General features: G+C 38.0%; 1 protein-coding gene across 1 annotated transcript; it reads left to right on the top strand.

Annotated features, from left to right (window-relative positions):
- The first annotated feature begins 3 nt into the window (after positions 1-3).
- On the top strand, positions 4-18144 carry NDC1 (NDC1 transmembrane nucleoporin). The gene is made up of 18 exons (XM_069863144.1): positions 4-129; positions 205-325; positions 1709-1810; positions 2176-2350; positions 2785-2923; positions 4275-4383; positions 6184-6235; positions 6849-6981; positions 9191-9283; positions 10547-10628; positions 11517-11672; positions 12767-13021; positions 13151-13266; positions 13496-13546; positions 14604-14667; positions 15863-15963; positions 16927-17087; positions 17940-18144. The coding sequence occupies exons 1-18, from the start codon at positions 88-90 to the stop codon at positions 18001-18003; spliced, it is 2016 nt and encodes a 671-aa protein (XP_069719245.1). The 5' UTR covers positions 4-87; the 3' UTR covers positions 18004-18144.
- The last annotated feature ends 2237 nt before the right edge of the window (positions 18145-20381 follow it).

Below are 20381 nucleotides of genomic sequence, written 5' to 3'. Positions count from 1 at the left end.
CCATTGGCTGAGGGCGGCCTGGCCTTCCGGCGCGCGCCGGAAGTGGCCGCTGGACGGCGGAGACTTTGAACGGCGGTGCCGGCGGCCATGGAGGCGGCGGCCGGTGGGCAGCCGCGCCTCCTCCGGCAGGTGAGTGTGGGGCCTGAGGGGCAGCCCCGCTCCCCGCCCGTGGTCCCTCACGCTCTGCTTCCTTCCCTCCCTCAGGTGCTGGGCTGGAGGGTGGCTGCAGCCGTTGCCTGGTCCGTGCTGCTGCTGCCCGTCTGCACCGCGGCCTTCGTCGTCCTCAGCGGCCTCGACCCCTTCCACCCGGTGCGCTGGATCTCGAGTAGGTGCTCGGGGCTCCCCAGGGGATACGAGCAGTGGTGGCTCTTACACAAAGTGGAATTTTTTTGATTTAAGCTGAAGCAGAGTGAAGTTTCATCTAAGTAATTGTATTTTTTGAAATCGGACAGAGTGTCCCTCTGATTGCATGATTTCGTTCAAACAGTGCTTCTCCAGACTCTCTTCATTCATTGTAGATAATAATGTCTTGTGTTCAGTATGATCTGTGCTGAACAGATGCATCTTCTGTAATCCCTCTGTTTGCAGTCTTTCCCCATCTCAAATGCAAGGTCAGACAGAGCTGGCTCCAAAGCTCCACATTCACAAGAGTTTTGACTGTTGTGAAGTTCCTAATAACATTAGAACGAGTCTTTGCAGAGTAATAGAATATGCATAAGATGTCTGGAAAAACTTATACGCATGCCTGTAAGTGGGAAATACATTGTGTCCCCAGGTCTTGTCTCCTTGCACACGATTGATGGAGATACTCCCTTGTGTTGCCCAGCCCTGATTAAAGGGCATTTGCTTTCTAAAACTCCAAAACAACTGTTATGGGAGTTTATTTGCTGGCATTTTCGGTATAAGGGGTGACACCTGTGGAAGAACTTGGGAAATGAAGGGATTTGTACAGCCATAATTCTCCCTAGACAGAAATAACTTGTAAGCTCACCTAAGTGTATCCTTCAGAGAAAAATAGATTGAATGACATAGTTCTCCATTCTAAGTACTTCAGCATGTGTCCCCTTTCTGCCTTGTGCAGCTGCCATTCACATAAACTGCTTAAATTTTCCCTAATTATAGTGCATTGAACCACAAGTGAAATTCTTAAAGCTGCTCTTCTGCATGGTGAAGTTAACCATCCCTGGAGTGCACACACCAAAACCTGAGATGTTCAGGTGGAAGCTTGATACCCTTGATCATTCATCTGCTCCGGGCAGGGGAGCTTCATTTTTTTTTACCCCCTTTGACTGGCTCTTTTGGGCTTCTGTATTTTCAAAAGAAATTTACTGTGTAAGGAATTTCTAACCTTTTAAGTGTGGCTGTATGGGTTGCAGCTTTTATTAAGTGAAGGGAAGCAGTGTTAGTTGAGCCATAGTTTAATTCACTTTGAAAGATTATTATTTTTTCAACAAAATTGTGCATGTTCACTTATAAGAAAACCAGTTATAAGTGTGTGAAGTGATTTCTGTGAAATTTAGATAGGCTTTTATGCAGAAATGTTGTACAGCTGGGCAGATGTGGTGTGAGATTATAGAGTCCATTGCATTACTCCCCCTTATGCACTTAGGGAGTTACAGCTAACTGCTTAAGTGTTCTTTTCTGTTACCTAATAAGTCACTGTTTTGTTACTGCAGTCTTCTGATCAATATTATTTTTTTTGTTTTAGATTCTTTCAATGATTTCTACACTTCCTATTTTATCTTTTGTATCTTCTTCATGTCTGTGGTGATACTGGTAATAAGCATCTTCAATGTTGAATTTTACGCAGGTGGGTTGTGTAAATTTCTGAACTGTCTGTGGTACCTGCTTTAAATAGAATGACCATTTAAAAAAATTTGTAATTACGTATCATGTACTTAACATTGGTAGATTTCCTTTTAAATTACTATAGACAATACGCAAAGCTTATTTTTAAGTAAATCATCCCATATTACTTATTACCTCTTGCCTGAGATCCTCTTAGCTGAGCTGTTTCGTTGTTTTCTGTATCATTTAGTGACTGAGTCAAGCAGAAAGTTATTTGGTGATGATGTGTGGGGGTTTTGTTTGCTTTGATTTGGTTGTTTGGTGTTTTTTTTCATGAAGGGTTTTATTAGTAAGAAATGAAAATTCACTTTTGGCTTTTACTTACAGTTGTGCCATCTATACCGTGCTCTCGATTAGAACTGATAGGAAAAATTATTCACCCTCACCAAGTTATCCATTCGGTTGTTCATGCTGTAATGGGAATGTTGGTTGCTTGGTGCGCTGCAGTTATGACAAAAGGGAAGTTCCAGTTTCTTGCTGTGCCCTGCACACCTTTAGAAAGGTAATTATTTGTGTGTTAAAGATGCAAAGAACTTCTATTGTAAAATGTATTTATTGATGGCTTCTTTCAAACAAAAAAATAAAATTTGACTACTACCCTCCTTTGTAAATGTTACAATGCACAGAGAAATAAGTGGGCCACAAAAGCTAAGTTGCCAGTATTCTTAATGGAAAGTTGAATGCTGACAAATTGTCACTTGAATTAAGTCTTGGTATTCTGTTTAATGGGACATACTTCATAAATACCACAAGCATCTTCATGCACAACTTTCAAAAATAGGTGGTGGGACTTCTACTTCAGAAAAAACTTACTGAGCTACCATTGTATGTACTGATCGGGAAAGAACAATCAACCTGCTGGTTTGACCTTTCTAAGGCTAGAATGACTTTTTTTTTTTTTTGAACTCGGAATTAATTTTAAGTTTTATATTTTAGCCCAGATGATGCTGTTCCTCAGAAGTGCCTAAATGAATATCACCTCTTTTTTCTACTTTCTGGAGCTTTCATGGGATACAGTTATAGTCTTTTTTATCTTATCAACAATATGAATTATTTACCATTTCCAATCATACAGGTAAGATATTTAAACACCTTTGTAGAAAGAAGTCTAAGTAAACAAAAAAACCCCTTGATTGTTTGTTTCTATCTTGTAATACGGCAGTAGCAGCTGTCTGTTGGCATGCTTTCTCTAGAAGATGAAGCTTTAAATACCAGTAGTGCTCATCATCTGCTCAGCTCTTTTCAGTTGAAAACAGAAATACGGGATGCTGTGACTATAGAATTTATACCCCTTTGCTGTACATTAAAAGCTGGCTGAACTAGGTCATTGCAGAAAGTGAACTACAGGAAAGAAACAAGAAACAACATACACAAACTGCATGTTAACTTCAGGAACTGTCAGCAAAGGTCACCTAAAAGCTGAAAATACTGAGAAGAAATAAAAAAGCCTACTATCACTTATAAGTGTCAGATAATTTGAAGTCTAAATAGCACATTAAATCTTGCTCAGCATCCAATGGTTGTTTATGTGTGTAGTGATATGAAAACTGAAATTCCATTAATTCCATTGAAGGAATCTTTGGATCTAGAGAGATCTTTACCAATGTGAAATGGCAAGGAGTGGCTTGTGAAACATCATCTTGGAAATATTTCATCTGTTGCTGTCACAGCCATTAGCTTTGCATGATTCCCAGGTTTACCAAGTCAAATCAATTTGGCAAAAGGTGCCTTTAAACAAGGTTGTATTAATGGAAAACATTTAAGTCACAACCATGCAGTTTATCAGCAAACTGAATCCTTTTGGAAACAAGCATCCTTTTGGCAATGCTGTAGTTATACTATTTTTAAAAAATCTGCTATATGAATATTGTTAAGTTGACTTATTTTTTTTAAATGCAATTTAGCTAAGCAAAAAATTAAATCCCTTTGGTTTCATTTGCATATAGTGTCAGGTTGCTCTGGTCCTTTGGAAAGAAGTGCAATTTGTCAGCCTGTCAGTTTTATACTGGTTTCACTGCTGGAGGATTACTGGCTGTAACTCACGCTTCTCTGAATTTTCCCTTTATTTTAGTGGAATGCTTCTAATCTAACTGAAATAAACAAGATTAAATATGCCTTTTCTGGTTTTAATTTTTCTTTATTTTGCACTAGACAGTGTTCTAGTTTGGGCCCAGTCTATAGAGTTTATTTATCCCATCCTCTGTTTTCATATTGCTGCAAGTACGAAAAGCAATGAGAGCTAGAGACGATTGTGAAATGGCAGAAAGAGACTGGAAGAATAAGTAGTAGGTTTAACACTCAGAATTGCCTTAAACTAATTTTTTTAATTAATCTAGACTTCAGGTTTTCAAGTACTCTGTCTTTTTTTTAGTATTTTATTGATTTGTTCTGACTGCAGAATACTAAACTATTTCTTTTGTTTTTAGCAATACAAGTACTTACGTTTCAGAAGATCTTTGCCTCTCCTTGTTAAACACAGTTGTGTGGAATCATTGTATTTTGTTAGGAACTTCTGCGTAACATATTACTTTTTTGGTAAGGGTTCTTGAAATTATCTTTTTTTTTTTTTAATTGCTGTATTTTGAAAACCTTAAATCAGTCAGGCCTGTTACAGTGTTTTTCGGCCTTCCAGGTAACTTGCAGAAGGTGCGTAGACTTGTTTAAACAAGTAGAGACATCTAACACCTCATTAAAATAGTAAGAAAAGGCATAGGGTTTGTACAGCACATTTGTGTGATGCAATTCTTGCAGCCTCACAGAAGCTTGTTTAGCACATGAGAATTGTCTCCTCTGAAAAGATTAACACCTTCTATAAGGATTTATTGTCTAGCTGATAACATCCTAAGGTAATGTTGATATCCTAAGGAGAAGGGAGTGGGGAGCAGTAGTTTTCTAACCTGAAGTCCATGTTTGGTCACTGTACCAAAACAGAGGCTGCTGTCTCTGGTGATCTCTTCTGTGCAGGAGATCTTGTTGATTGTTTATTTCAGCTGTAAAATAACTTGAGTGTAAGAGGAGCTACCTAATTCTAATCAGCTGATGTTTTACAAGTGCACGTTTTAAAACCTGGTGCTCTAGGTCACTGTTTATGTACCTGTCCTGACTTGTGGCAAAAAGATTATAAACCTGAAAACACAGTGCAATTAAAAAAAAAAAGCGTTAGTCTGTAATATGTATTCTCTTTTGTCTTTAAATATTCCCAAATGTTTTTAATATGGATAAACGTGCCTTGGACTACTCTTTCCATTACTTGGTGTTAGAAATACAGTATTACAGAGCTGAACTTGACTTACCAGCAGCAGGCATGACTTCGCTATATGTAACGTTGCTATATTTTTCACTCTTTTTAAGGTAAAAATTAGCACTTTGGGTTTATTCTCAAGTGCCCTTTATATTATCTGGAGGAAGCTGAGGAGAGAAAGGCAGTATGGCTCCTTCCCATAGGAAGTTGAAGTTCGGTCTTTACAGATGTGGTGAAAAAAATCTGTACTGATGAGGATGATTTAACTGGACTTTCTAAAGATCAGGACTTTTTAATGTTATGGTTGTAGTTATCTTCCTACATGATGTCAAAATATACTAGAATTATTTCTGCTTTTTTTTTTTCCATTAGGGGATAAATTAGAAGTACGGTTGTTCTATATCAGTTTCCATTAAGTTTTTAAAAGCGTTCTGCTGCTGCCTGAGCTGTAGTGAAAATTAATGTTAAATTACTAATAACCCTCTTTAGTGAGGAAACACAAATAACTCAATGCTCAGAATCTAACAATAACAGATAAGGTCTGCATATTCTTCTCATTCATATCTTCTCCCAAGTGACAGGGGACAGGACAAGAGGGAATGGCCCCAAGCTCCGCCAGGGGAGATTTAGGCTGGACATTAGGAAAAAATTCTTCACAGAAAGGGTCATTGGGCACTGGAACTGGAGGTGGTTGATTCACCTTCCCTAGAGGTGTTTAAGGCACGGGTGGACGAGGTGCTAAGGGGCATGGTTTAGTGTTTGATAGCAATGGTTGGACTCGATGATCCGGTGGGTCTCTTCCAACCTGGTGATTCTATGATTCTATATCTCATTGTGTTGTTGCTTGCCTGTAACTGTTTTTCATTCTTTTGTTTCTATTGCTTAAAAACTAAATAAAAACAAACAAACAAAAACAATCCCCCCAAAAAACCCCAAAACACTCCAGCAAAGGCAGTTTGTTTCCTGGTGCAACTGTGTTACAAGACCAGTCTCTTGGTTTTGTACACGCATTCTACTTTTTTATTCTTTTTGGCCTATTGTGTATGTGTTTTGCAGCATCATATTTGTTTCAGCATTTCTTTTTGCTCCCTTAGGGTATATCCCAAAGGTATGGATATGCACTACTATGGATCTTCATATAGACAGGTAGGTAGCACATTGTGCTGAAAACTTGCAGGAGAATATTGCTGACAGCTCCCTTTGCTGAACAAGTCCAGTTTAGCAACTGTCTCTGTGTGTGCTGTAGCACTCGGTTCTTTGCCTCCCCACATGCAATGGGGAGCACTGGGTGCCTCTGAAATGGAGCCAGAAGGACCCAACATCCCCTTGTAAGTAGGTGGTTATTAAGAAATCCTCTCAGTTTCCTTCATCTCTCTAAGTCTCTGAAGTATTAGAAAGGCTCATCTCTCCAAATCGCATAGGTGTGCTTTATCTGCTTTTCTGTGTTTTTTTGGGGGGGGGGCATTTCTTCATTTGTAGATGGCTGTCATTTGCTTTAAAATAGGGAAGCTGAAGTCTTAATAGCTTAATTGACTAAAACTGTCATCATAGTTACTTATTTCATATTTATTTTCCTTGATTTCATTATGTTTTCTTAACTTCATTTCATAACAGTTACTGAAAAGATAAAGGCTATCTCAAACATCTTTAAGAAACTGTTTTTGTAAAAACAGTACAACTTTATTCTTGCAATTGTTGCTTACTATGGAACTCTTCAGTAATAAAAATGCTTGCATCTTCTTGGTTGTTTTCTCTACAGTCAATTGTATCCTCTTGACACTCTGACTGGCTTACTGGATCTCTCCTTGTTTTACCATGCCTGGTTATGTGGCGTATTTCTTCTGATTACCTGGTACATTGCATGGTTACTCTTCAAAATCTATGCTACAGAGGTTAGTACTTAGTGACAGTGCTGAAAGTATAACATCAGTGTTTTGCATAGAATACTTTCTTTTCAAAAGCAGTTTTACTACAAAGTAACTTACTATGAATTTTTGTATTTTCAAAGCATGTATAACTGAACAGTGAAGAGAGGCCTGGGCATTAACTGACTTCCCTTTCTCTCCTTGTAGCCAGACAAGCCTGTGCTGCTTACAAAAATCAGTGCTTTGTTATTTCCATCTCCTCTTCTTACTCTTCTACTTCTGTTTCCATGTCCCTCTTCTCCTGTTCATGTTTGATGCTAGATCTGTGCAAACACTGTTGGGGCCACCCTAATGAAGAAACTCTTTGTGTAGTCTGCACAGTGTTCTTTGTCCTCTTTAGAAGTAGAGTCAGCTGTGTGTCTGACAGAGCTTACTAGCTTGGTCTCTGTATGTGTTTTCATGCAATGATTTTGTAATTGAGTGTGAAACTAGCTCAACACAGGAGGAAAATTTTCAGGAACTGCATAGCTCTCAATTCAATTTTACAATAGGAGAGTGAACATAAGGCTTTCAATTTTCTGTGAGCTAAACTCTAGAAATCTCAAATTTAAGCAAGCCATCAAAGCACACAGTTCTCCAAAGCAGAGACATGTTCATCTAATTCAGGCTGCAGTATTAATGTAGACTTCAAGAAATCCTGGGAATTAAGACGCTCTTGCTTTATCATTCAGTCATAAGGCTACTAATTAATATGGCTAAAAGAAGGCTGTTTAAATATATAATGAATCACATTACAATAAATGTGAGGCTATGATTGAAGAGAGGAAAAAAAAATGTCTTGCCAACAAAGAATTGGAGAAGACTTATCTTTAACTAATCCAGATATTTCTTTGTATGAATGCAGGGGGGGAAAATTGTTTATCTAACTTGATTAAAAAAAAGCAAACACAAAAAGACCAAGCAAACAAAAAAAGTACCCAAAACATTACGAGACTGCAAATTAGGAGGAAAAAAGTGAAGTTTAAAATCTGGACCAGTGTATTGGTGTAGAACACTCTTAGGGGATGAAATGGCATGCAGTATGTGTCGGTGTGTTAGCTTTAATTAAAAAGGTCTAGTTGTTGTGACTGCATGGAGAAAAGATGAATAATGAGTTGAGCATAACTGGTGCAATGATGTGTCAGAATCTGCAGATGGCTCCAACAACAGCTCTGGGGTGTGGACACCCTTTTTCAAAGGGTAGTAGTTGAAGCACCAGTGAACACAGTCTGTCAGTGTCTGTAATTATTGTATGGCTTATAAAACTGTGGAACTAAAGAAACATCTGGTTGTGAAGGTACAAAATGGACCTTGCCCTTTTGACTGCTGAACAAAAGCTGTGTTTATTCACATGATTGATTTATTTATTTTTTTCATAAGCTAAAAAACTTCCAAAGCTGTTTATTATTTGCATAGTTTTAGCTGAAAAGTCAGGAAAGCAGTTGTAAACTTAATACATGTTTAACACTTTGAAAGCTATTGCTACCTCAAATTTCAATTTTGCAGCTGGAAACAGAGGAGAATAAAGCTATATGATATGCAAAATGAGTGCAGTTACACAAACCTGATAAGGAATCTGTGCCCAAACTGATCCCTGTGAAATAGCATTAAAAAGATGCTTTGTTTAATCCAATTTAAGCGCTGCTATTTGTATTTTAAATGTTGTAGCTGCAAGAACAGCAATTCTATTAAAACACAGAATATGACTATCCTGATGATAAAAATAAGAATTCATTAGTCAGTGAATCAGTGCAAAAGAAGAATTAAAAAGATCTTTTATTATTTGTTAAAAGAACCCTCAACTCTTCAATGGAGTGTTTACACTGTTAAAGACAGATGGGACAGTTCAGATGTCAGTGTTGTTTTTGAATATGGCGTCACTAGTTTTTTTTGAGGTATGTGGTTAGAGGAATTTCTTCTCATAATGATATCATGCCTCACATATGAATTATATGGGTACATGGAAGGTATTTGAAGATAAAGATATCTGTTTTTTCCAAGATATCTCAGTTTTAAAATTAAGGAGTAGAGTCTTTTTGTTTCTATGTTAGGGATTACAGGCCATACTACGGTGAGTTAAAGTAATGGTGTATGTGCTTTTGTAGTTCTTCTGGCAAGTAAGAGCTTGGGTTTGAGCTGCTGTAAGGTTTTCTTGTGTTTTGCTCTGTATAACGCAACTTCTCATGTTTATCTTTAGACACATCATTTTCCTGTACAGCCAACTTTTGCTGAGGAGACAGACCAGTGCCTACCTAAAATCTTAAACAGCAACCCTCCCCTCATTATAAAGGTAATCAAATTCCTATCACCTTCCTAGCTAGAGGTGTGCTGATAAGGTGTTTCTCAAAGCATGCAATCAGATCCTGTAGGTACCAGTTGTTTTAAATCAGCCCTAGTTCTTTAAAAAGCCGGTTTGGAACACTCAAGCAGGCAGTTAAGTTACACTTAATGGTGAAAACTTGTTTAGCAGTGACATCTGCTGGTGCTTGCCACACTGTTACTTTAAGCTGAAGACAGACTGATGTAGTTAGGGGTAATACTTGCTTGTCTGCAATGTAAGTATATCTGTGTGTACTGAAGCAAAAACAATAGGTTAGCAACATTCTTATTTTTTTTTAACTCTGTCAATTTTGAGTCTTGTCAGATAATCAGATGTTTTGTTAAACCTTTGTAAGCTATTAATGCTTTGCCCTGCTACTTGCTTGTGTTCTCTCTGGAAGTTAAAAAATTATTTCCATGTGTGTGTTCGGTTTCTTTTTCTAAAAGGTCACTACTTAAGGGCTACTAATAATTTTGGTCTGACTATGGTAATCATTAACGGGATTTGCTGATTATCATACTTAGAAATTGTAGACCTCATATAAGAAGTATTATGTAAATAAAGATAAGAATGTTCTGCACGTGCAAACCCCACATTTACTGATTTTGCAGACCTCTGACAAGACTGGAGATATAATAGGCTGCAATCCATTTGAATATTTTTTTTTCTCCAAGCTTTGCTGCATTATGAAAGAATGGGTGGGGAAGAGTTGAGCAAAGCACAGTTAAAGGTAGAGGAAGTCTAATTTGTAATCTCTGCCTTTACTAAGGTGTCTGATTTTCTATTGGGTCTTGCAGAGTGTAAGAAATTTGGATATTTTTGCTTTGCCAAATTAACTACTTAATCACATTGAAAAGCAGTATTAGGTCCAGTACTGTGACATATACTGTGTAGCTGAGCTCTGGCTTGCAAGAACAGTTTTTTCCTTAGACTTTTTGCATCTTTGGTTCTTTGTCTGAGCTGCTAAGATAAAAAAATGGTGTTGGATCTTTAACTCCAAAGAAATTACTTATCAGTAAAGTTCTCTGAAGCTCTTGCTAACTCGGCAGCCCAATCCAGAGTGGTTCTAGAAATGTGTGCAGTCATTTGCTGCCTTTCTTTATCTGTTACATGGTTGATTTTAGTCTATATGAGCTCATTCCGTGTTAGGATTTGCTTTTGTATGAATAAAGACATTTTTTAAGGAAATCTGTTGGACTTGGTGTGCGCTAAAACATCTTCCCTTCTTTGTAGTTTTTAGCCTTACAAGACTTGATGTTACTTTCCCAATATTCTCCTGTTCGACGACAGGAAGTCTTTAGCCTTAGTCAGCCAGGTAATTATAAAAACTATTTCATGTTGATTTTCTTTTTTTTAAGTGTTAGTCAAATGCTTTTAGAAGTTATTTAGTGCTGTGACGTGTACTACATAAAGCCAGAAGGCCTCATTGCTAAAGGTATCTGTATGATGCTTTTTCCAAAAGGATGCTTAGTTTATCTGTGTTTGTATTGTTTCATCTACTAAACTCAACAAATTCTTGTGCTTGTTTGATTAAATGACAACTGTGAGGAAACACAGGTCTTTAGAGTATTGAAAGTGGAGTCCTCTTAACACCACTAGTTCAAATAATCCAAACTGAGTAATCTAACAGGTGGGTGTGAAAGCCCAGTGTTCAGATGTGAATGAGATGAAATCATTCATAAATAGTGAGCTACCATTAGAGTTGTGAAAGCAAACAATGGCTGTAATTTCAGTTAGTATTCAAGCCTCTTGCTATATGCAAAGATATGGTATGATTAGGTCAATTAAAAACTGCTTAAAAGCCTTCAGGAACTTTGTTACGCCTCATCAGGAATTCTAGTGTTTGTACTACTTCCAAACTGTTTACTGTCACCATTGATACTGCTTTGTTCATTTTAGCTGTTTGGTGATTTCCAATCTGATGGGCTGAGCTGCCTGTTTCTCCTGCTTGCTTAGTGGATTTCACTCCTGTCTCTTTGAAAGAGTCATCTGTTTGCAGGAGGATAGAGCCTGTCTGTGTTTGCATCTTCATCTCAGTACAAATAAACTGTCACAGGGAGAACGCGCTGTGGCCTCTTAGATATGGAGTGGTACTGCCATCTTTGAATCTATCATCTTAAGCTGAGAGCACATGGACCCTGTCAGAATAGATAAAAGGGTAAAACTTAGCAACTGCATTTTCTTTTTGTGTGCTTACTGCTAGGTGGGCATCCGCACAACTGGACTGCAATATCAAGGGAGTGTTTGAGTCTTCTGAGTGATCTGACCCAGAGGCTGATCGCACAGCAGGAAGCTGCAGCAGCAAATGGGAGAGCAAAGCAGCCAGCAGGAGAGCTGAAAGTATCTCCACAGACTCCAGGTAAGTAAGGAAACGCTCATAATAGTTTGTAAAGCATAAAAGTACCAATAGGTTACAAAAGTACATTAGTTGCAATTAAGTAGTATGGGGAAAATGAGTCACAGGGTTTTCTGCAAATAAATGCAAACAAAGCAAGTCTCTCCTCCAATTTAATTTTAGGTATTCTTTTTGAAATAATCCCAAAATAACTAGAAAACTTGGAAAAAACACATTTACTTTGTTTACTTTGCGTGATGTTATGTTCAATACAGCATTTTTCCACATTTGCGTGGATTAAGAAAGTCTAATTATTACCGTTTTAGTAAGGGGTTGAACCTGGTACAAGAAGAACTTAAGTCTTGCCAAGAGATGCTTTGTAATTTTCCTAGCTGCCTTTATGATTAGTTCAAGATGGTAAAATTAGTTTTTGTTTTTTTGTTGTGAGGACTTCGAATATGTTCGTGATTCACTAATATCACTTTAGAATAAGAAAAGTCAATCTGACTCTTGAGCTGTGTGCAGCCTCCAAGCATGTTGGGTGTTTTGCATGCCAGACTGGCTCATCATTCCTGGCACCAGAGCTGTGTTAGCACAAGAGGTGCCAGGTAATTGAATCCCTTAGCGGTCAGTGCCTAGGATACGAGTGCCCTGAGAGGAGCAGGGAACTCTTGGTATGTCAGAGGTGAATTTTTTCTAGTGCTGCTGTTCCTTGATTTTTTGTGACTGACTTGTCTTTTCTTGCATACTAAGCAGAATCAGAAAGAATTGCCGTTCTTCTCTGGGTAGACTTTTTTTTCTAGTACTTAATCCTAAAAGCACACTTTTATGTAGATGTGTACCAGACTGTAATAATGTTAGCTAAGCAAGAGGAGAAAAAGAAAGAAATCTGCAGAGATCCTTCCCATCAGTTGCTGTTTTTAAACAAATGAACTTCTAAAACACTTCATGCTCGTTTGGATGTGTACTTCTTTGCAAAACCACAGTGGAAACCATGTTCTTTAATAAAAGCTTTAATGATAGAGAGGTTATTGAAGTAGCAATAAAATAACAGTCTTATCTTTTTTTGCATATGTACCAGCCTGTTTGTCTTCATGTAGTGTGTTCTTTTTCATTAGGAGCTGTTGCGGCAGAAGATGTACCTTTGCAATCACAGAGGTCTAATATCGTTCCCAGAGCGTCCATGTCTTCACTGGTTAAGTCATCCCTAATGCCTTTAAAGACATCACCTGGGTCTGATATTGGTTCACCTTTCGGCTCACCTGCTTTAAATTGCAAGATGAGAATTCCGGATGTAAACTCTCCTTGGCAAGGATCAGTCCCAAGTCCTCATGCCCGGAGAAGAGGACCAAAGCTGTGGACATCAGGCTCAGGTAGAGATTTTTACACAGCAGTTTTTAGCCTTGTGTTCATAAGTGTAGTAGGTATGCCAATAGAGATCTGTATCTTGAGGATTAAGGTGACAGCAACCAGTTTTTTTGAAGATACTGTTTCTCTTGTAGATCTGCAAATGAATGGTTCTCACCATGAATCCTTCCCAGTCCTCTCCGCAAAAGTTGGCAGCGAGGCAGTACGGCCAAGCTTTATTTACACATGGCTTCAGAACAAGCAAGAACAGGTAGGGTAAAAGTTGCAGTACAGCTAGGTTACAGCCAGCGCAGCTTAGGTGTTCTCCCTTCTGAAAGACCCATCAGTTTCTGTTAATGAATGCTTCCTTCTCCAACTAGCTTGCATAACAAAACCCCTTCCCCTGTCCCCAGCTTTACACTGTGAGAGGGTTGAGGAGGGCTAACTGTTTATACCTTCAGGTAAATACAGATTAAACGTAGTCTTTTGTTTATTTCCAGATAAAAAACTTCTTGTCAAGACGAGTCCTGATAATGTATTTCTTCAGCAAGGTAATCACAATCTTATGCTTTGTGACTGAACAGCATGGACTAGAAATGCGTGAGTGTATGGTTTCTGTTGTGGTGCTATGTACCTCTTGCATATAGTGAGAGTTCTAAGACCTTTCTTTTGGTTTAAGGTTTTCTATAAATACAACTTCATACTCAGTGATTTTCATAGCAGGTGTATCCCATACCTACGTAAAAAAGAATAACACTTGTTTAAAGTCATTATGATTATGAACTGCGTTCTACTTAAAGCATTGTGCGCTAGTAAAACAACTCAGAACTTCAATGCAGTTGTCTTGGTGTGCTAATTGTAAGATGACACAGCATCTAGTTAATGTTGAAATTAAGTTAACTGCCTTTAGTTTGGTGAGTGGACCAAATGAATTTTTTACAGTTTTCTTTCATGGGAGAAGTGGTAGCTAGAGTGCTGAGAATTTATCCTTGTGAAATATTGGTATTGATATTACTACTACTTTTCAGGTGAACATGAACACCTGAACTAAATTTGCGTAGTATTTACACAGAAAAAACAATTGGATTTTTCCTAAGCATAATTGAACAATAATTGAAGTTTCACAGAAGCATCCACCCCTACTTTAGGTCATTGTTTTTCAGGGATTTAAATGTTTCCTGCAAGTAGAGATCATATTTTTATATGCAGATCTCTTCTGCATGTAGGATAATGGTTTATGCTTACATGTACAGCAGTGTTTTCTGATCAATTATAGCTTGAAGCAGAGACTGAGGCAAACAAGGTCGTGAAATGGCATGGGGGATTTGTATTGCCCATTTAGCACTTGAAAACTGGTTAGTTACTATACTTTCCTTTCTGGAAATTCCAACTTTAGCTACAGTTTTGTGGGCAGTTCCTGTCCAAAATGAATTTTAGTTTCTTAAAAGATCAGAATGTTCTGTCTATTCCTTGACACCTGTCAGCCTCGCCAGTCTTTTATGAGGGGAGGGACATGACCCTGTCAAACGTTTAACACCTTAATTGAAAGCTGTGATTTTGGTGATATTATTTATAAAACACACTCAGGATGCTTTGATTTCTTCTCAGCACCCAGAAGCCTCCATCCAAGCTGTTTTCTTCGATGCCCAAATGCACATCTGGGCTTTGGAAGGTAAGCAGTTTCTCTCCAGGTGATCCACTCTGGCTCATGAAACTACAAATAAAAAGATCCATTTCCAGGTTTCTGGGGCTCTGTGCTTTATAAATGTAACGGAAGGAAAATCTTTGAGTCTGTTTTGACAAAAATCCGACTGCATTTTGGATACCAACGTGAGTTAATGTTCTATAGAAGTTTGGTAGAGATTCCTATGCTGGATTTCTGTTGCTTCTCTCCCGTGTGAAACTTCTGCATGTTTTTCAGTAACAGATTTATGATGTATTTTCACAACAGTTTTTCTGGCTAAAAGCTATGAATCTCTTTCTCTGAATCACAGACAGTTGAGGGAGGAAGGCACTCAGGTAGTAGCTTTACAAATAAATGGAAAAAGGCAATCTGCAGAGAATTAAAAGAACAATGACTATGTGGTTACACTACGGGATTTTCATGGTTTTTTTCAAAGTCATGAGAAAACACCGGTATTGATAGAATATTGTATTAAATTTGTCTGTGCAAAAAGGTGATGTTTTTACTAGGTCAGATGTTCTATGGGCACACATTCCAGGCTGTGTCAAAAATAGAGTGGTTTGGGTTGGAAGAGACATTAAAGATCACCCAGTCCCAACCCCCGTGCCATGGGCACTTAAGGTGATGACTTGGGATGTATAGAATATAAATGGGAACCATGCATAGAGTTTGCAGAAAAGTAGAAGCCCTTTGTGTTTAACTAAGGGCAGACAGCTAGCCTTTATTTTTTTTTTTTTAATATGATAAACAAGTAAACTGAGAAGGGATTTAAAGCTAAATGAAGGTTTCCTTCAAAGTAGTAGAGAGTTCTCCTCATGCATGCTGAACAAAGAAAGTTGAGTCATCTGGAAATATTTGTGTATGGCCAGAAGAATTGTGAAATGGGTCCTGTGTCTTGGTTGATGTCGGGCACAGCTCCAGAGCAGTGGAAAGAGAGAGCCAATGCTTTCTTAAAATTTTATTTTGTATCTCATCTCTCTTGCTTTATCACTCACAAACTACTGCACGCCTGTCAAACCTGTGACTGGCTTAGCCCCAAAGCTGAGGTACCTGTCATCTTGCTGCAGTAAGTCCTGAGGAATTCCTCCACGTTGGTGGAATCTTCAGGCAAAACCATTATCTTTGTTAATGCTTTAGAAGTTGAGAATTCAGTAATTAGAGCAAACTTATTTATTTTTTAAAGGTCTTTCTCACTTGGTAGCAGCCTCCTTTACTGAAGACAAATTTGGAGTTGTCCAAACTACGCTGCCAGCTATCCTGGATGCTTTACTGACCCTTCAAGAGGTAAAACTGTTAACTTTTCCTTAACAAGTTTAGGAGATGAGAAGGAGTTCTGTTGATTCTACGTTTTGACACTGCTGACCAGTCATAACGTTCAAGTTGCTACAACTGTAAATGGCTTCTCTTCTGCAGTTAATCTAAACAAAACAACTAGTTGCCACTATGTGCATTATGAATAGTTGCATAAAAGTCTTGTTAGGTTTTTAAAATGTAAAAGTAGAAAGTGGGTTTTTAATGGAGTGTTTAATTTAAAAAAACAACTAAACACAAACTTGAAGACTTTATTTCAAGGATGCAGCAATTACAATAGTATATTTTATGTATAGTTAGGACTTAATCTTTGTTTGGCTGTACACAATTCCTCATGCAACCTGGAGCCATTGGAGACCTTGCAAATCACAGGAGATAAGATCTGTGTGGTGTTTCTCTACTAATATTAAGACGTTGCTCTCAAATTACTGATGTTTGTGTAATGTATTCTTTAAAAAATCCAGATTTGTTTCCAAGGCTGTGCATGTCTATTGACATAATCATTTTACTCTGTCTTAGTAGAGATTCTTGGAAAGAATATAGAGGCTATTAAAGTTCTTCGGTGTAAGTCATCTGTTCCAAGAACAGGCACCAGGGGGAAAAAAATCCCACAATACCCTTGTTTCTGAAACAAGACATAAAACAGGACAGAATTGTATTGCTACTGCAGCATGTGCTGGGCTTAGCATTTAAGACTTATTAACAGAGAATCTTATTTCACAGAACTCGGTTCTGTGGTGGTCAGAAAATGCAATGTCAGGCTCGGTCTCATACATTTTTGTGTGCCCCGGTGGAATTTCTGATCTTCTACTTTTTTTGTTTGATTTGACATAAACATGTTGCTAGTTATGTTATAATTGAAATAATTATAACAGTACAAATATAATACAAAATAATTGAACAGATGAAACATTAATTTATTGTTTTCTTAATCAGGTTGTAGACAGGTACTTCAAACTGCCTCATGTTTCTAGCAAGCCCCCCAGAATTTCAGGAAGTCTGGTGGACACATCCTACAAAACGCTACGATTTGCACTTAGAGCATCTCTGAAAACAGCACTGTACCGAATAACTACTGTCTTTGGAGAACACTTGAAGTAAGAACTTTTCAGTGGTGCTTGTTTTAATTAATGTTACTGTGGGATCTGTGAAAAGGGAAGCTGGGGCAAAAATCCCTCCAGGTCATTATTCTAACATGGTATTTTAGTATTTTCTGATTGGTGAAACCTTTAAAAAATTCTTGTGTAGATATATGGTCTCCCTTAGAAACTTATTATTCATAGATTCCTGGGCAATTTTTCTTAGTGACTTTTCATGAACTCATTAGAAGCAGTCCATGAATACTGTTCGTTTAATAAATCCTAGCTGTTGAAAAGAGAGTAAATCAACTAGAGACAATTGTCTCTTCTGTAGGGAGAGAATACCGAGAATTCTGTGAAGATCCAAATAATCAAATTCCCTTTCTGCTTGGTTGTCTGATGGCTTTTTCACAGCTACTGTCACAGCAGGCAGACTTTCAGACTTGGCCTCTGAATATGTGGGATTGAATCTTCCTGCAGTATCTGCCCATCTCTCCCTGCAGGAATGAAATGTTGCTCAGTTTGGAAGTGCTAGATATCGGAGAGGTCATTTTAAGAGATTCTGTCTTATCTAAATCATTCTTGCAAGTTAAGCAATTGCTGGTGTGTGTTTAAAGGAGAGGAAGTAGACTGGGTTTCATGGGACAAGTGTCTTAGTAGCAAAAGCTATTCAGGTTAAGAATTGACAGCTTTAAGGGTTAATATACTTTTGTTCTTGGCATGTAAGTTTTTCGTGCAGCTGGGTTTTCTAAAATTTAGCTTCAGTGTAATTATTGATTTCAATGTATACTTAGTTCTGGCATGAGGGTTTATTTTTGTGGTCTATTACATTTAATGTGAAATCTTATGTTCTGCATTTGTTGTTTCTAGTGCAGTGCAAGTGTCTACAGAACATAAGAAAAGACTTCAGCAATTCTTGGAATACAAAGAATAAATAACAGATTTTGATGTATCTACGTTTTTTTTTTTTCTTGGCACGAAGAAAGTGGGACTAATGAGCCTTTTTCCTCTTGGCTTTTTGGAAAAGCATATGGAAATGCAAGTCACAGAACAAAACTCTTGGAACTGTAGAAGAGCTCTTCTGGGTTTGGATCATCTTTTGTATAATAAAGCTTTTTTTAAAAAATTAGTCTTGCTACCTTTTAATATCACTTACACAGGGGAAAGTGTCAGTTCTTATTTTATGGAAGACTAACATTTGAGATGATCAGAGTGACCTTGCCCCTCAGATCCCTCACAGGTTTTCATGATGTGTTCTTTTCCTACCCTTTCCTGTTAAAGGGTTAAGTGGAGATTTACATAGATACTCAGTGTGCCTAAGCGTTCCATAAATTTAGCGTGTATCACTTTTAGTGCAGATCAGCTATGTACTTCAAGCGTAGGAAATGCTTTCAGAGTAAAATGGGTGTGCAGAAAGGCATTGGTGAGACACAAATATGGCTTGAAAAGCTACCAGTTTGGATCTTATCTTTAAGTGACCCAGGAAACGAAGGTCTGATCTACACTAAAGCATATAAGAAACATCGCTGCATTTAGTAAAACTCCAAGTAAAGGCATTGTGAATGAAAGTTTAGACCTACAGCTTTCTGTTAAGGTGGTGAGGAAGGATGTTTGCAGCATATTCAACTTTTTTGAAATAACCTACATTATATTTCTCACCAGAAGCTACCAATAATTTTTCAAAAGCATTTTTAAAACCACCTTATGTGGAAGTAAACTAGTCCAAATGGTTTGACAATTGACTACTCTGTTTTTAAGCTGACTCCAGGTACTGCGATACCTACAGCAGAAAACGTGTGTGGTGTGAAGAGCTTAGATGTAGCTGCAGTACCTCACCATTTTGTTCTTTTTCTGTTGAGGTGGCTCACAGCAAACGCTATAAGGCAGTGGACTGTCTTTTTATATTTAAAGGTTAAGTACAACGTCTTTTAAAGCTTCCCCAAGCTTAGCTTCTACCACAAGTTTGACCATTATGTCAAAGCCTCTTCCCTGCCTGGTTTATTTACTAATTTAATTTGCTTATTATGGTATTGCAATGTGCACCTGGAGTTAAAATGAACTTGGGTGTAACTGTTGACCTGAAACAAATGCTTCAGCCAAAAATTTCAAATACATTTTTAATTCATTTAAACAGGTGTAGAATGTTTTTTTTTATTGCTCTGGTATTTTTTGCAACATTCTCACAACTCTAAGCTGTAAGTTGTAATTAACAGTGTTACAGCTGTCAGCAGCAAGCTTAAAACTTAGACTGATTTTCGATGCCTAAGTGCTTGAGGTCTGTCCTCGTGTTGCAGTAGAGATTTGCACATGACATCTGCTAATGCACGTGTGATTCATGGCATTCTCTGTGTATCACAGAAGAGCTTTCAAAAGCCAAGTGCTTTGTGGTTTCTCTAAAAGCTCCCATTTTTAAAGATTTTTTTTTTCTAAGATTTTACTTAAAAGTGCACCTTTAACAGGATCTCATGCTCATGAATGTAAGCATTCAAGAATATAGAAGTACACATTAAGTGCCCTCTGAAGATGCAGTAACTTGTTTACACAGCTCAAGTGGAAAACTATTCTAGTTTTGGCTTTGGAAATAATCATATTCCTCTAGCAAACCGTGCTGGTGTTTCAGTTCCTTTTATATGCTGCTCTCTTAACATAAAGATAATAATCTCTGAAGCCTCTATGAGGCATTGGAGGAGTTTCTCGAGATCGTTTCTGCATTCTGAGTAATGAAAAAAAAATAGAGCCTTTTTACAGATGGTTTCTATGTATCTGCAGTTAAACTGGATCCCTCAAGCCTGATAATATTTCTCATCTGTTTAATCATCTCAAAGCTGAGCTGTGTCTTCTTGCTGGCTTTCATACCAAATGCACAAATGAAACAGGTAGCATTCGGTTCAATTGCTGTTTTGGTAACCCGGTGAACCACCTGCTTCTCCCTACAGGTTTGCTGCAGTCAAGAGTATCTGAAATGATTTCCACTGCAGCTGCGGAGAGGTACACAGCTAATGGTTCAGATCTGTTTTCCTTTTACAATGGAGTAATATAATAGAGGCTTTAGCTCTTAAGTGGTCTCAAATCTGAAAAAAACTATCCTCCTTCCTTTTCTGAGATAGAACTTTGATGGCCCTGGCCCTTGAAACTGTTGCACGCTGCTGTGTCTGAGGAGCTGGGCAGGACTTGCCCTCTCAACAGGAGCGCTTTGGCACTTTGGAGAATTGTCTTGATGCCAATTGCAGCTCAGGGCCTGAATGCACCCTTGAAATGAAGTGGTTTTGATTCTGTTGCTGCTTACTTTGAACAGAGGCTGTATTGTGTGTG

Source organism: Phaenicophaeus curvirostris, chromosome 8, assembly GCF_032191515.1.
Source record: "Phaenicophaeus curvirostris isolate KB17595 chromosome 8, BPBGC_Pcur_1.0, whole genome shotgun sequence".
Taxonomy (NCBI): domain Eukaryota; kingdom Metazoa; phylum Chordata; class Aves; order Cuculiformes; family Cuculidae; genus Phaenicophaeus; species Phaenicophaeus curvirostris.
The sequence above is the reverse complement of the archived record's forward strand: the minus strand, read 5'-3'. Positions and strand labels throughout refer to the sequence as shown.